At 37.7% G+C, this 13,151-nt stretch overlaps 1 protein-coding gene across 2 annotated transcripts in view; it reads left to right on the top strand.

The window, feature by feature from the left end:
• The window catches only part of PTPRQ (protein tyrosine phosphatase receptor type Q), a 178,085-nt gene that overhangs the window by 14,552 nt on the left and 150,382 nt on the right, over positions 1–13,151 (top strand). For both annotated transcript variants that reach the window (XM_040989949.1, XM_040989957.1), the window contains exon 9: positions 6,618–6,790. In XM_040989949.1, coding sequence (XP_040845883.1) covers positions 6,618–6,790 — 173 coding nt within the window. The remainder of the gene's footprint in view (positions 1–6,617; positions 6,791–13,151) is intronic.

The raw sequence follows: 13,151 nt of genomic DNA, 5'->3' as shown, positions 1-13,151 counted from the left end.
AGATTGACTTGTCAGTTAAATGTTCCCGTGTGTGTGCATGTGCACACACATATGCTCACACAACTTGATTGACATGTGCATCAGGTAAGTTATTCCAGTGTCTGACCATTAGAGGGCAGCATCTATTAGGACATTTTGCACTTCAAGGAAACAACCCTGGATAATATTTACTTGTCCTAACTACCTGAAACATGCTTTACTTATTTCAAGTGAACATCCTAATGTATGTAGAATTTCGGTATGTGAACTAAAAAAAGATGTATGTTTGCAACAAAAATGTATCCCTTTATCATCTTTAATTCGATTAATTCTTAAAAATGAATACAAGGAGTTTTATTTTAAAATTTGCATTAATCAACATAAAATTTATGACAGTTTGGGGGATATGTCGTTGTTTTTTCACATTGGAAGAGCATTAGCCCTGTGGATCTTCTCCATTAGAAGTCAACTTTCCCTTCATCTGCATCTAAGAATGCTCTTAAATGTTACATTTCCCAGAAAGCTGCATAGGCACGTGGATGATGGTCGGACAAAGCAGAACCTTGACTTTGCTCTTAGTAGCGTTCTCTCAAACACTTCAAGTGTCTCACTCTCCCCTGTCTCCCGCCCTCCTATTGTCCCTCCCTTTGTCTTTCTTCGTTTATTTGAGCATCTGCGAGTTTCCATTTGCCAATTCACTCTCCAAAGACACACATCCCAGGGACAGGAGCTCAACCTGTATCTGCCATGTCATTGGGAGCTCACCACCCTTCGCCCCACTGCCTCTGGTACTGGTGACCTTATAAGCTGTTTCCTAGGGCACATGTCAGCAGAGAATTGCACTTGGCAGCTCTGCCAGGACTATAACTCATGCCCACCTGGGATGCAGGCATCTAAAGGGTCACTTTTTATCCCCAATTCAGTAACTTATATTCTTTTTCATAAATACATTTTATTAAAAAAACAAACTTACCAACTAAACATACAGGTAGTTTTTGGTCATTTGATCATACACAAACCAACACACAAAATATGACACACATAATTCAGTTAACTAAAGTTAAATAAAGTTCAAATGACTTTCAGTATTTTCAAAATGAATCCATAGTTTGGTTATTGTTGATCATTGCATTGAACTATAGCATTTGACAACAGTAAGGAAATTGTTAATACATTGCTACATATAATGACTGGTTAATTGAATTGGATACTACTTAAACAATTCTGTATTTTAAAAATGTGTTTGCAAGGTTAGAGAGAGAGGGATGGAGGGAAGAGGAGAAGAGAGGGAATCTCTAAAATGCTGGTGTACTTTCCAAATGCCTGCAACAGCCAGGGCTGGTCCAGGAGGAGTGTGCAGCCAGAAGTAATTGACAGGGACCCGATTACTAGAGCCATTACCTGCTACCTCCCAGGGTGCAGATTAGCCAAAAGCTGGGATATACAAAGCCAAACTGGAAATTGGCCCTCGACACTCTGATATAGAATTGTGGACATCTTAAGTGGGGTCTCAACTGCTACACTAAGTCATTGCCCATATATAGACTTACTGACAAAATAAGTAGAATGTTATGGCACATTTGGCAATTTTTTAAAACATTTCATCTGTGCTGTTTTTCCATACCAAATTACTCTGAATGGACAGTTTGTCCTGTTTATCCTCTTGTTTTCCTAAATGCTCCAGGGGTCCATAGGTGACACATAAACTCCACCTAAGACAGGTTCTTGCCTTCTATGCCAGCTTTCCCCTGTGGGAATTCTCTGTGCATAGTGAAGCTTCAGGGAGTATATTTCAATGGAATGTTCAGGCAAGTACAGTAAATGTAGCTTTCAATTCCAACATTAATTAATCCTGGTCGTACTAATTAAAAGTTTGCAATAAGAGTCTTTATATAAGAACAATCTAATACCTCATCAGCACTGCCTACTTTCAATTAAAAATTGATATCTTAATTTTAATTGATTCTTTTTCATTTATTAATATAACAGACTATTGGTATTCTAATTAAGATTGTTCAGTTATTTTCTTCTCCATATTTAAAAGATACAGTGCATTTAAAAAATAACTGAGGGAAAGGCATTTGGCCCTATAATTAACAAATAAAATTATAAAGAAAGATGCACATGTATCACCTTCGAGGGCTTCATTAGGTTCCATTCTTGACATCTGTCTCTAACTCTAGCTGAGTTCGTGTCCCCCCTTTGAGGTGCTGGTGAAGGCACAAGTGGTTGGGCACCTGACACCGCCCTTGTGGGAGCTCTGGAATGACTTCTTGGCTCCTCTCTCTAGCCTCCCACCCACTCTTCAAATAAATGAAAAAAAAATCGAAACAGTTATAACTAACTTGTTCCTTTTAAGTTAATACTTTGAAATCAACTGGGGAACCCAACATCTATACATGCATAGAAAGCTGTTAAACTTATCATTTCAAAGCTCTGTACATTTTCTAACATTTCCATATGTTCCTTAATACTTTATAAAGTAGGCTTCTACATAGGCATGGCAAAGAAGTAATTCTGGGGAAAGTTGTTAATTTAATCATTTGTTAGAAAATGGCATAGTTTTACCTATTCTAAAACCAGACAGTACATACTAATGAATATAATATAGATAAAACCTTTTTCTTATTTGTGGAAAAATTCATAAATAAGCCAACCTTGTTTTGATATTCTCTCTTCTGAGATTTATGTATTTGTAAGTAGACTATCAAAGTGTAAGTGGGAAAATCATGGAGATTCTGTTAGCTTGCAGCATTTTCAAAGGTTTTACATTTTTATTACCTTCAAAATTCATCTCCAGTGGGAGTTTAACTTGCCAGAGGACAGAAAAAGTGGTCTTAACATATTTCCTTTACTTTAGTCCTTATTGTTCTGATAATATTTAATTTGGAAGTTTCAAACCATTTGAAGTATTTTCACCAATTGCATGATGGCTACTGGTTTATGTATGTATACTCTTACGAGAGTGTATGTACATATACAGGAATGTATTGACTTGAGAATGAATCTTAGGTGGTCCCTATGGGCAACAGCTTCAGACCCGTGCTGAAGCATGAAGAATTATTGCCTTGAGGGTTTGATTTTCTTTAGTTAATTATGCATCATTATTAAAGGAACTTGATCCCTTTCACACATCTCCGGTTTTTCCATGCGAATTTATAATTTAACAAATCAAGCTTCCTTTATCGTCTAAGGACTTTAATGTTTCATAATAAAAAAAAAACCAAAAGGTTTATCTTCATCGTTCTTTATATATTAAAAGAACGGAACCACTTAATATTTACTTGAGTGGCCATTTTAGGGATTAGTGGCCTGGAGTGAGCCTAATATTGCAAAGCTAGAGAAAGAAGCAAGTCAAGCTACTATATTCTCCATGACTGCACTCTGGTTCCACTCCCAGCTTCACCGGAGACTGGGTGCTGATCTGATGTGTCAGCAGTCTGTAAGGGAGAGCCTGGCGTCCCCTTCATTCCGGGCTATGAGACCAATCAGAAATGCTTGACCTTGGAGCTCCTGGTCTTTCGGGAACAGTCAAACCTCCAGTGATCTCTGCAAATGGACCATGGCCCTGGGGGACCTTTTAGACAATCTGCTGAAGTGCTTACTGCATCCTCAGGGAAAGCACTTGGTCTCAGAGGTCTTGCTGGGCTGAGCTGTCACCAGGAGTGCACCCCTCCTCTTGCCTTACGCTTCTGCTGTTGGGTTGCCCCCTGATCTCCATTATGAAAGATTGATGGGCACCTTTAAGAGATTGCATTGGGTGCTTTCAGGTGCAAATCTCTGACGTTTTTCTGCTAATGTCTGGGCAGACTGGGTTAAGAATCTGTCTTTTAAAATTGCCTGCCCTTTTAATGAATCTGGATGAAATGTTTGAAGAAGTTGGAGGAATTTTCTGTGGCCTCTGTTCTATCTGAGATAGTTTAGTACAAAGAAAGCTCGTCCCTAAGGGACCTCAACTCTCTGAGGCTAACTTTCTCCAGCCTTTAGCCTGTGATCAGCCCTGGTAACAGTGTAGAAAAAGATGGAGCAGTGCTTTTTGAACTCTGGGGGTCAAAGGAATCCCAATGTCTGAGAGCGTACCGCAAGGGAGTATCTGGCAGATGGTTTGTTTCCCATCTGCAATGAGAGGATTAACACAAAGGAATTTTTTCAGATCTCGACTCTCCTGAATTTGAGACATCTCTCAAAATCCTCTTGTGGTCTCTGGTTTCCAGACGTGCACTGAAGCTCACAGGGCAGGGAAGAAGGTATAGTTGGGCTAGCAGGTGTTACCCACACTTGTTCAGCTTTCCACTCCTGAAACTTAAGATCTTTATCAGAATAGCATGCTCAGGCATTAATCGGTTCACCTTACTGGCAGCTTTCTAGAACTGGGACTCTGGACAAATGGATACTGTATCTTTGCTACCTTACAAGAGTAAAAATGGTTGTTTCATACCTGTTAACAGTGAGCTTTGTCTTATCAGCCAGAGGCTGACAATGAGCTCTGAGGATAAGAGTCTAACAAAGGTGCTTTGAGCTAGAGTCTGGAGGAAGGGTTTCAGTCCTGGCCATCCCTTGAGTTGGTGATGATGCAGGTGAAGGGCTCAGCTTCCTTCAACCTCTGCACTAAGCATGAAGGAGCTGACAGAGGTAGACCCAGAAGGAAGAGGCCTGAGAAAGAAGGAAGGAGACTTCAGAGAATTAGATCTTGAGCATCTGTGTCCACAAGTCCAGGTATTGCATGGATCCATACTTACTGAACAGTCTAGATGGAAAAGGCCATCTATTTGTGAGTGAAACATTTCAACTCTGACCTAAAACTAACCAGTTGTCTATGGAAACACTGACAAATGGCAATAAACTAAAACCATAACAAACAATGTCTGCCATTAATTCATTTCACAAGGGAAATGTTCATTTACACTATGTTTATTTTATATTCCATTAATATTTTGCTTCAGAATGGGCGATTTCACTTATTTTCCAATAGGTAGGAATTAGTTTTCTAATTTAATCAGTAGTAAAGAAATAGGCTTTCCCAATTGATATTGTACATCAGATCAATTAGAAAAAAAAAGTATTCTTAATGTTTATAAGGTATCACAAAACACTGTAAGTAGCAAAAGTCCTCTGGAACAAGAAAAATAAAGCAGGAGGCATTACAATGCCTGACTTTAGTGCATAGTACTAAGCTGTAGTAATTAAAACAGTATGGTACTGTCATAAAAGTTGATCAATAGATTAATGCAACACTCTCGTATCTAGGAGCTAAATGTTGAAAGTAAGAAAAAAGATGTATCAGTGTTACTGCAAATGCAGTTTTGTTAATCTTTGTAATTTTTTAAAGTAGTATAATTTGATGATCTATAATTGCTTGAAAATTTACTTATATGGGTAAAATGTTCACATTTCCATTTAGTTATTATTGTAGCTGTGTCTACAGTCACCATAGAGTAGGGCCTTTTTGTTTTTGTTAAATTTCTTATTCTGTAAGTATAAGACTTTTTACTGCAACACAAACTATATTATCAAAAATTTTTAAAATAGGGGTTAAAGGATGAAGGGGATATTAATATCTTCTTGGAACAGCATCTGCAAATCACACTGAACATGTTAAAAACTAAAAAATAAAGAAAATTTAAAAATTAACTTCTTTCCATTACAATATCTGTACTGGTCACTTCAAGGAGGCAGAGGTTAAGTTTTCCCTCTAGAATTATTTGGTGGAAATTCCTTGTAGTCCTACGGTACTTTACGGTAAACATAAGCATAATTGTATTCACTAATTATAAGTAATATTTATGGGAGATTTGGTATCTAAGATCAAACAAGGTAATCCTATTCTGTGTCTTTTTAAGACATGTCTCTCTTCTATCATATCACTTAGGAAAATGAGCTTGATGTATCATTACACTCTGATCATGAGCTTAATGATGGCCTAACTGAATTTTCCAACCGCATTCTTTGAATTCAGTCTTTCGGAATTTTTTTTTTTCTTTGAGAGGGTGAGGTTGTGAGCAAACCAGTGACTGAATGAGCTGTTGATTCCCTTCCCAAATATCACAGCAGCGAGGACTGGGTCAAGTCAAAACCAGGAGTTGAGGACCTCAATTCAGAACTCCCATGTGAGTGAAAGGAACCCAAGTGATTGGTATAGCACCTGCTATCTCCCACAATGCACATTAATAGGAAATTGGAATCTAATGAGTGGAGGCCAATAGTACAACTCAGGAACTCTGATTTGGAATGCTAGTGGCCTAACTGCCATGCCAAACACCTGCTCCCAGTTTTAGACTATTAATTTATTTTAATCTGTTGATACAGTATTTAAGAAACATTAAAGCTTTAACTGGGAATTAATAAGCAGCTTCTGAAAGGAATTATTTTATGAGCTAATTTGTTCTGAATTAATTGTATTGACATTTTGGTTTTGGAAGATAACTATATTGTTACATTTTGAGGGCCATGTAATAGAAATTTAATTTTAAATATATAATTTAGGAACCAAGCCATATTTCACTTTTAATAAATTAATAAATTGTTTTCATCTCTTCTGATAAAATTGTTTACATATCTTTTATTATGAGCAAAAATTTAGTGGATTTTTTTTCTAGAAATGCCTTTTTTTTAATCCTTTACTTACTCTTTCTGTTTAGTTCCAGGTGCAATTTTTGATTTACAGCTTGCAGAGGTTGAAGCCACACTAATAAGAATTACTTGGAAGAAACCACGGCAGCCGAATGGAATTATTAACCAATATCGAGTGAAAGTGCTGGTTTCAGAGACTGGTGTAATTTTGGAAAACACTTTGCTCACAGGAAAAGATGAGGTATTGCACTTTCATTTCACATCTTAGCGAATCCTTTCTCTTTGTAGCACCCACCAGCCCCTCCCCCGCCCCCGCCGGAAACGTGGAAAATTTGCCAGCCTTCAGACATAAAACATTTAACATTGGCAGAAAGTGAAGTTTTAACATGTTGATAATCTAACTAAATCAAATTTTATCTGAAGATATTATTAGTTGAATGGTATTCTTTTTCAGCGTTTGAAAAAGTTAATTGAACAATTAAGCGGAACCAAGAGTACTTCTATAGGTAGTGTTTCCTTGCTAATTCAGTTAATTAATTGCTTGGGAACTCCTGTTATCATTTAAATCTCTTTCAATAATTATGATTGCAGTGTAGCACAGTTGCCGCTGAAAAATAATGGTAGTTTTAATAGCTATTGTTGACCAATTCTGATGTCCTGGTTGGTCTTTGGAAACTTAATTCTCACAACTGCTTCATGAAGTAAACGCTGAATTAAAAACAAAAAAACACCTAACTTAGTAGCAGAGACTTGATTCATTTACATATTTAAAAGGAAAGGCCTATATGTTGAGTAATGTATTGGTCTGTCCTGCTAGCGTAGGTTAGCAGCACTGGTTTTGCTTCATGCACTTCTCAGCTAATTATTCATACCTGAAGACCTTTCCAGCTTTCAGCTAAATCCTGTTCAGATATTGGCTGCTCCTTGGGACATCAAAACATAAATGTCTTTAGGACCAGCGTAACCATCGTTGGACCTTAAGGACATACGTGGAAGTTGCCCAGCATCTGGGTGCTGCTGCTTTGGCTTAGAGTTGTTGTTGCTGCTGCTGCTGTATTAATATCTCCCCTATACATGAGAGTACTTCGCAAAGTTTATGGAATAATGAAATTAAATGATAGGTTTATTCTGGCATAAAAATAATAGGAAATTCATGCATAGTCTCTTCATCATATGCAATTTTCTTGGCATTTTTGAACACAACTCTTTGCCTGCTCTGGTTCTAGCCGCAGGCCTCCAATGGAAAGTTGACCTTACCATGTATCCAGTGCACTTTGGTCACCTAGGACTTAACCATTCCAAATGGTACACTCTGGCCCAGGGTTATAGTTTAATCCTGTGTTGATTCTTTTCCTCCGTGCAAAACGTGTTGAGTTATGCTGCCTCTGATATTCTAGTTGACAGCTCAGGCAAAGGGCAAATGCTTAACCCATTGCTCCAACAAAGAAGGTCTTACACTTGATACAGTTGATACTTAGCTTTCTCAGGATGGGGTGACTTCTGCTAATGATGACTATTGAATGACCTTCAACATGTGCTTTCCTCTTGAAGATAAAAGTTTCTAGTAAGGCTTCTTTGTGATTTTACCTCTAGAGTCCCTGTAATCTTGGTGACACAGTAGCTTCCACTGTGATCGATGTTTGCATTCGGGATTCTTGGCCTGGCTTTGCCATATTCTAGGTTGATCTTGTTTGAGTCAACAGCTGGAGATGTGGTGTTTTCCTTTTTATACTGAGACTAATCTGTAAACTTAAAGAGGTAGGAAGTCAATGACATAACAGATAAATTTTGGTTTACTATATCCATTTATTATCTTTGCTCTTGACCTTGGTACCTATCAGGAAAAATGGCTTTCTTTTCTGACTCACTGTCATTGATTTCAAACAGCAGCTTCAATATCCTGAAGAACTTTTAAAATACTTATCATCTTTTTAAAGTCTTCAATCTCCAAATTCATCTTTGTGCCACCACTGCCTCCCCTACCTGCAGTGTTTGATGCTATTTGTGCTTTAATCCTTCCTACACGTGTGTGTGTGTATGTGTGTGTGTGTGTTGCAGTACTTTGGCCGTATGCAATCAAAAAATGAATGAAAAACCCTAACTCTTTACTATTTTAACTCTTTATAAATACACTCTTTATATATAAATATATATATAAATAATATGAATATATTTTAACTCTATAAATTATATTTATAAACATTTATATAAATATAAACATATTCTTTATATATTCTGGAGCTCTCTGGTTCCACGCATCTTCTAATAGGGTCTTCTGAGAATAGCATAAACTCAATCACTGCTCTCTGTTTCTCGTATTTTCCACTCTGAGCTTTCTCTGATACTCTGCTTTTCCAATTGCAATCATTGGTGGGATTGATCTGGCAAGGCTCAGCAAATCTAGATGCTGATGTTGTGGCAGGCTAACCCTCGCCTGTGATGCTGGTATTCTGTATGGCTGCCAGTTTGTATCCTAGCTGCTCCACTTCTGATCTACTTCCCTGCTCTGGCCTGTGGAAGCAACAGAAGTTGGCCCAGCTTCTTAGGCCCCTGCACTCACATAGGAGACCTGGAAGAAGTTCTGATTTCAGACTGGTCAGTCTCCAGTGATTTCAGACATTTGAGGAGTGAACCAGTTCATGGAAGATCTTTTTCTCTGTTTCTCTTCCTCTTTGTAATTCTGCCTTTCTGATTAAAAAAAAAATCTTTGAAAAAAATCCTACAATGTAAACAAACTCTTCTTGTAAGAACAGGGCTTGGTTCATGATAAGAAAAAAGTTAGTGTGGGATCAGAAACAGATGCTGAAGAGTAGTCTGGGGGCAGTTATAATCACCCATGTAGGTTTCCAAGTGACCCGAAAGAAAATACTCAGCATAGGCAAGCAAGTTTCAGTGTCTTATGAACAAGACCCAAAGAGATTCTAACTTGAGGTCGATATAAAAGTGTAGGGTCTGTGCTCTATAGAATGCTCTCTCTCCTTGAGTTGGGCATGCCACACATCTGTTTGGAAGGCCAATGTCTTCAGCCTTCAAAGAGACAGTGGTTTGGAGGGCTTGGAGAGTGAGCAAGCATGACATCATATGTCCGATGTTTTCTTTTTGGACAGTGGAACTATTCTGTCATCGAGCGTGGAAACCACTACCTCAGTCATCTTTAACCCAGCATTTATGTAGCATTTAATAGTTAATGTGGAGATCAATCATTCCATTTCTAAAGTGTGACAGTCATGTGTTAGATGATGGCCACCGACCACCCGCCCGCTGGTGGAATAATATCGGCAAGTTGTTCAGAGTTAAGATGGAAGCTTTATTGGAAAATCCACTCCTGGGCCCCCTTCGCGCAGAGGGGAAGGAAGAGGGAAGCGAAAAGGGTGTCTGAGATACGTGTGGAGGAGTTTTATACTCCTCTAGACACGTGGGAAGGCAAAAGGGCTGTCTGTGCCCCAACTATGCAAGGAATGTCCATTCAGGTGTGCCATTGGTCACCTGGAATCCCGCCAGGTAGTGATGTAACTGGCTCCTGTGGCCCCTCCTCCTGTTCCAGGCTGGAGCCTAGGAGGTGTGGGGGCGGGGCAGACCAGACCCTAGTCTCCAGTGCCCTGGGCAGCCATCATTGTGTTTCTTGTACCCCTGGCCTAGCTCAAGATTGTGTTGTGTCTTGCCAAGATTACTGTTGTCATTTCACTGTTATTTTTCATTATTATTTAACAATTTAAAATAATTCATCATCTCATTACCTCTGTTGATCAGGATTCCAGGCACAGCTCAGATAGTTTCACTACAAGTCTCTTAAGGCTGGCTGAGCTAAATTCTCATCTGAAAGCTGGACCGGGAAAGAATTCACTTACATGATTACTCAGTCATTTATTTCCATTTGGCTATAGAATGAAGGCACTGGCTTCTTCCACCTGACTCCCCCAAACCCTCCTATTAACACACACAACATTTTCCCACAAATGCTTTTTCAGTAAGGCCAGTTACTTCACAAAGTCAGAGAGAAGATTTATTGTGAAAAGTCCAAGGATTGAGGTTCCATAATCTAAGCTTATTCATTTGGTTAGATGAAAGTCACAGCTTTCATCCACACCAAAGGGAGAAGAGTACAGAGGCATGAGGAGGAGGAGGTGACGTTATTGGAAGACCATCCAAGAGGCTACTCTACACAGTCTCAGAAAATTTGTGGGAAAAATAACTGAGAAATGTTCACCTTGGTTCCAGAGATTTTGAAACAAATTTTGCAGGATTTTTTTCATAATAGGAATTTTTCTTCAAAGTTTTGAAGATTCCTCATACTTAATACACCCATCAGAACAATCCTTCCAGATTTGCATGTTATTTACATTATAATAAAAGTTACTGAATAGAAGTGGGAATAGAAGTGGGAGGAGATGAGGAGGATGTGTGTTCATTATCTAAATAATGTAACTCCTGACTCATGTAGCACAAAGTTGATACAAAGACAAATGAATCTTAACAGAGTGTAAGCAATTTATTCAGTGATGTGTTTATGAAAGTTTTAATGATATTAAAATAAAATTATTCCCTGCTAATCTTGATCTAATCTAATCCCCCTTGATGAAACTTTTTTCCCCAGTGACCCATCATGATCTGTTTCTTAAAAAGTAAGGGCTATTGAAAAAGCTGAAATATGAAAGTTCTATTTCTGTCATATAAATGAGATTTGAGAAATGCATTAGAAAATTGAATCTAAGGTTTGGAGTTCTATTTCAACTTCTAAATTTTTGTATGCATTTCATCTACATAACATTCCTAATAAATGATTGAGAAGATTGAGAATGAATTCCCTACTAAAGTACTTAATCAACTCTAGTAACAGAGTTTTTGAAATAGGATGTAAACATTTATTTTTAAGTGACTGTTACATTCCATGCAGACTTTAGGTCCAGGAAACAAATACAGGTTGAATAAGGATCCTTCTTATTTTCCTAACTATTTTGAACTGAAACAATTGTCCTCTAATGTGGACTAGTTGAACCTGACTCTCCTCTTCTCACACACACACACACACACACATACACACACACTGTATATTATAGTGGTTTTGAGCATAGGAATTGGAATAAGGAAAATGTGCTCTAGTTCTTCCCTTTCATAATTAATTTTGGGAACTTGAATAGTGAACTTATGAACTTCGTGAACTTGAATAATTATATGAATGGAGATAATGTCTGTCTCTTTAGATATAAAGAAGTGAAGTCTTAATGATAAAATAGTGTGGTACTCCATTTGGTAGTATTTTCTGTAAATATATACAATGTTTTAACTTCATTGTTGAAGACAGTGGTCTTCATTTTTTTAAAGCTGACTATCCTTTTCTGTTACTTATGATTTCCTGCCCTTCTTAATCATGAGTTATTCTGCTTTGTGTATTTTCTGGTAGATATAATTGCTCCTTTTACTCACCTGAACATAGCATTCTGTATGTAGTTTGGATAGAACACAATTGAGTAGAATCATTTTTTTTCCTTGGAGTTCTTTTTCTCCTATCAAAACAGTTAAATAATAAAATAATGTATTTGGGAACTTTATTCCATTGAGTCTGGGTTCTGAAAATCCCTGAAGTTAACTCTCCATGGACTGCTCTTAGTTGAATTTCATGCTTGGATCTCATGCCTGCTTATTCTTCAGCTGGAATCCTGAAGTTTTCTCCCACCGATATAATCTGTTACAAATTTCTAAGACTCACCTAGATACCTCTTTTCATCTAATGAATTCCTCCAGTATATCAGTTTGTACTAATTAACATGAGAAGAAAGACAGATAAACACTTGGCTAATTACTATGGGGTAAGTCTCAGAACAGAATCCAGGAATAGTATAGGGATGAATTGAAATAAGTTTGCATTATTGAGTATAAATGGAATCAAGTCTAAAGTATTTGCTTTCCTGAATAATGCCTAGAATGATATAGTATATTTTGGGGGTATCCAGATATTTAATAACTCTAAACTTTTCTTCTTAGCCCTTCTGATAACAGCATAAATGATATTGTCTAGGTTAAAATTTAAATTTTTTCTTAAGAACCAGGGAGCAATTTCATTAACTTGGTTTCACAGACCTCCAACTGAGTCTTCACGGATATAATAAGGTATTTAACGTAACATTTGTTATAATGAAGATGATTACATGTAAAACTCAAGCTAGTTTATTCAGGTGGATTAGGAATTTAACTCTGAGGACTTTTAATTCTTCTTGTAAATTCCAAAGATTCCTGGGTAGCAAAGGCAAAGCCTTTCATGTTGATGTATTGTGACATTTCCTAACTGGGTGATTCTCAACCAGGGGCAGTTTTGCCCTCCAGGAAACATTTGGAAATCTCTGGAGATGTTTTCATTGTCACGATGGGAAGGATGGCTTTTGTGGATGCTGTTAAACATCCCCAAATGCCCAGCTTCCACGACAGATGCTCATCAGGTAGAATGGCAGTAGTGCTGAGGTTCAGAACCCTGGACTGACTCGGGAAGACTGAAGTTTCACATGTTGCAGTAGGCGTCTCTTCTTTCTACTTTCCTCATCTCCACGTTTAGATTTCTCTTCCCTTTTCCATTACTGTCTAAATTTTTAATGTTCATTATTTTTGTT

Source organism: Ochotona curzoniae, unplaced genomic scaffold (genome assembly GCF_017591425.1).
Source record: "Ochotona curzoniae isolate NIBS_2020 unplaced genomic scaffold, NIBS_Ocur_1.0 contig_1014, whole genome shotgun sequence".
In the NCBI taxonomy this organism is placed as follows: Eukaryota; Metazoa; Chordata; class Mammalia; order Lagomorpha; family Ochotonidae; genus Ochotona; species Ochotona curzoniae.
Note: the sequence above shows the minus strand (reverse complement) of the source record. Positions and strands in the feature narration are given on the sequence as shown.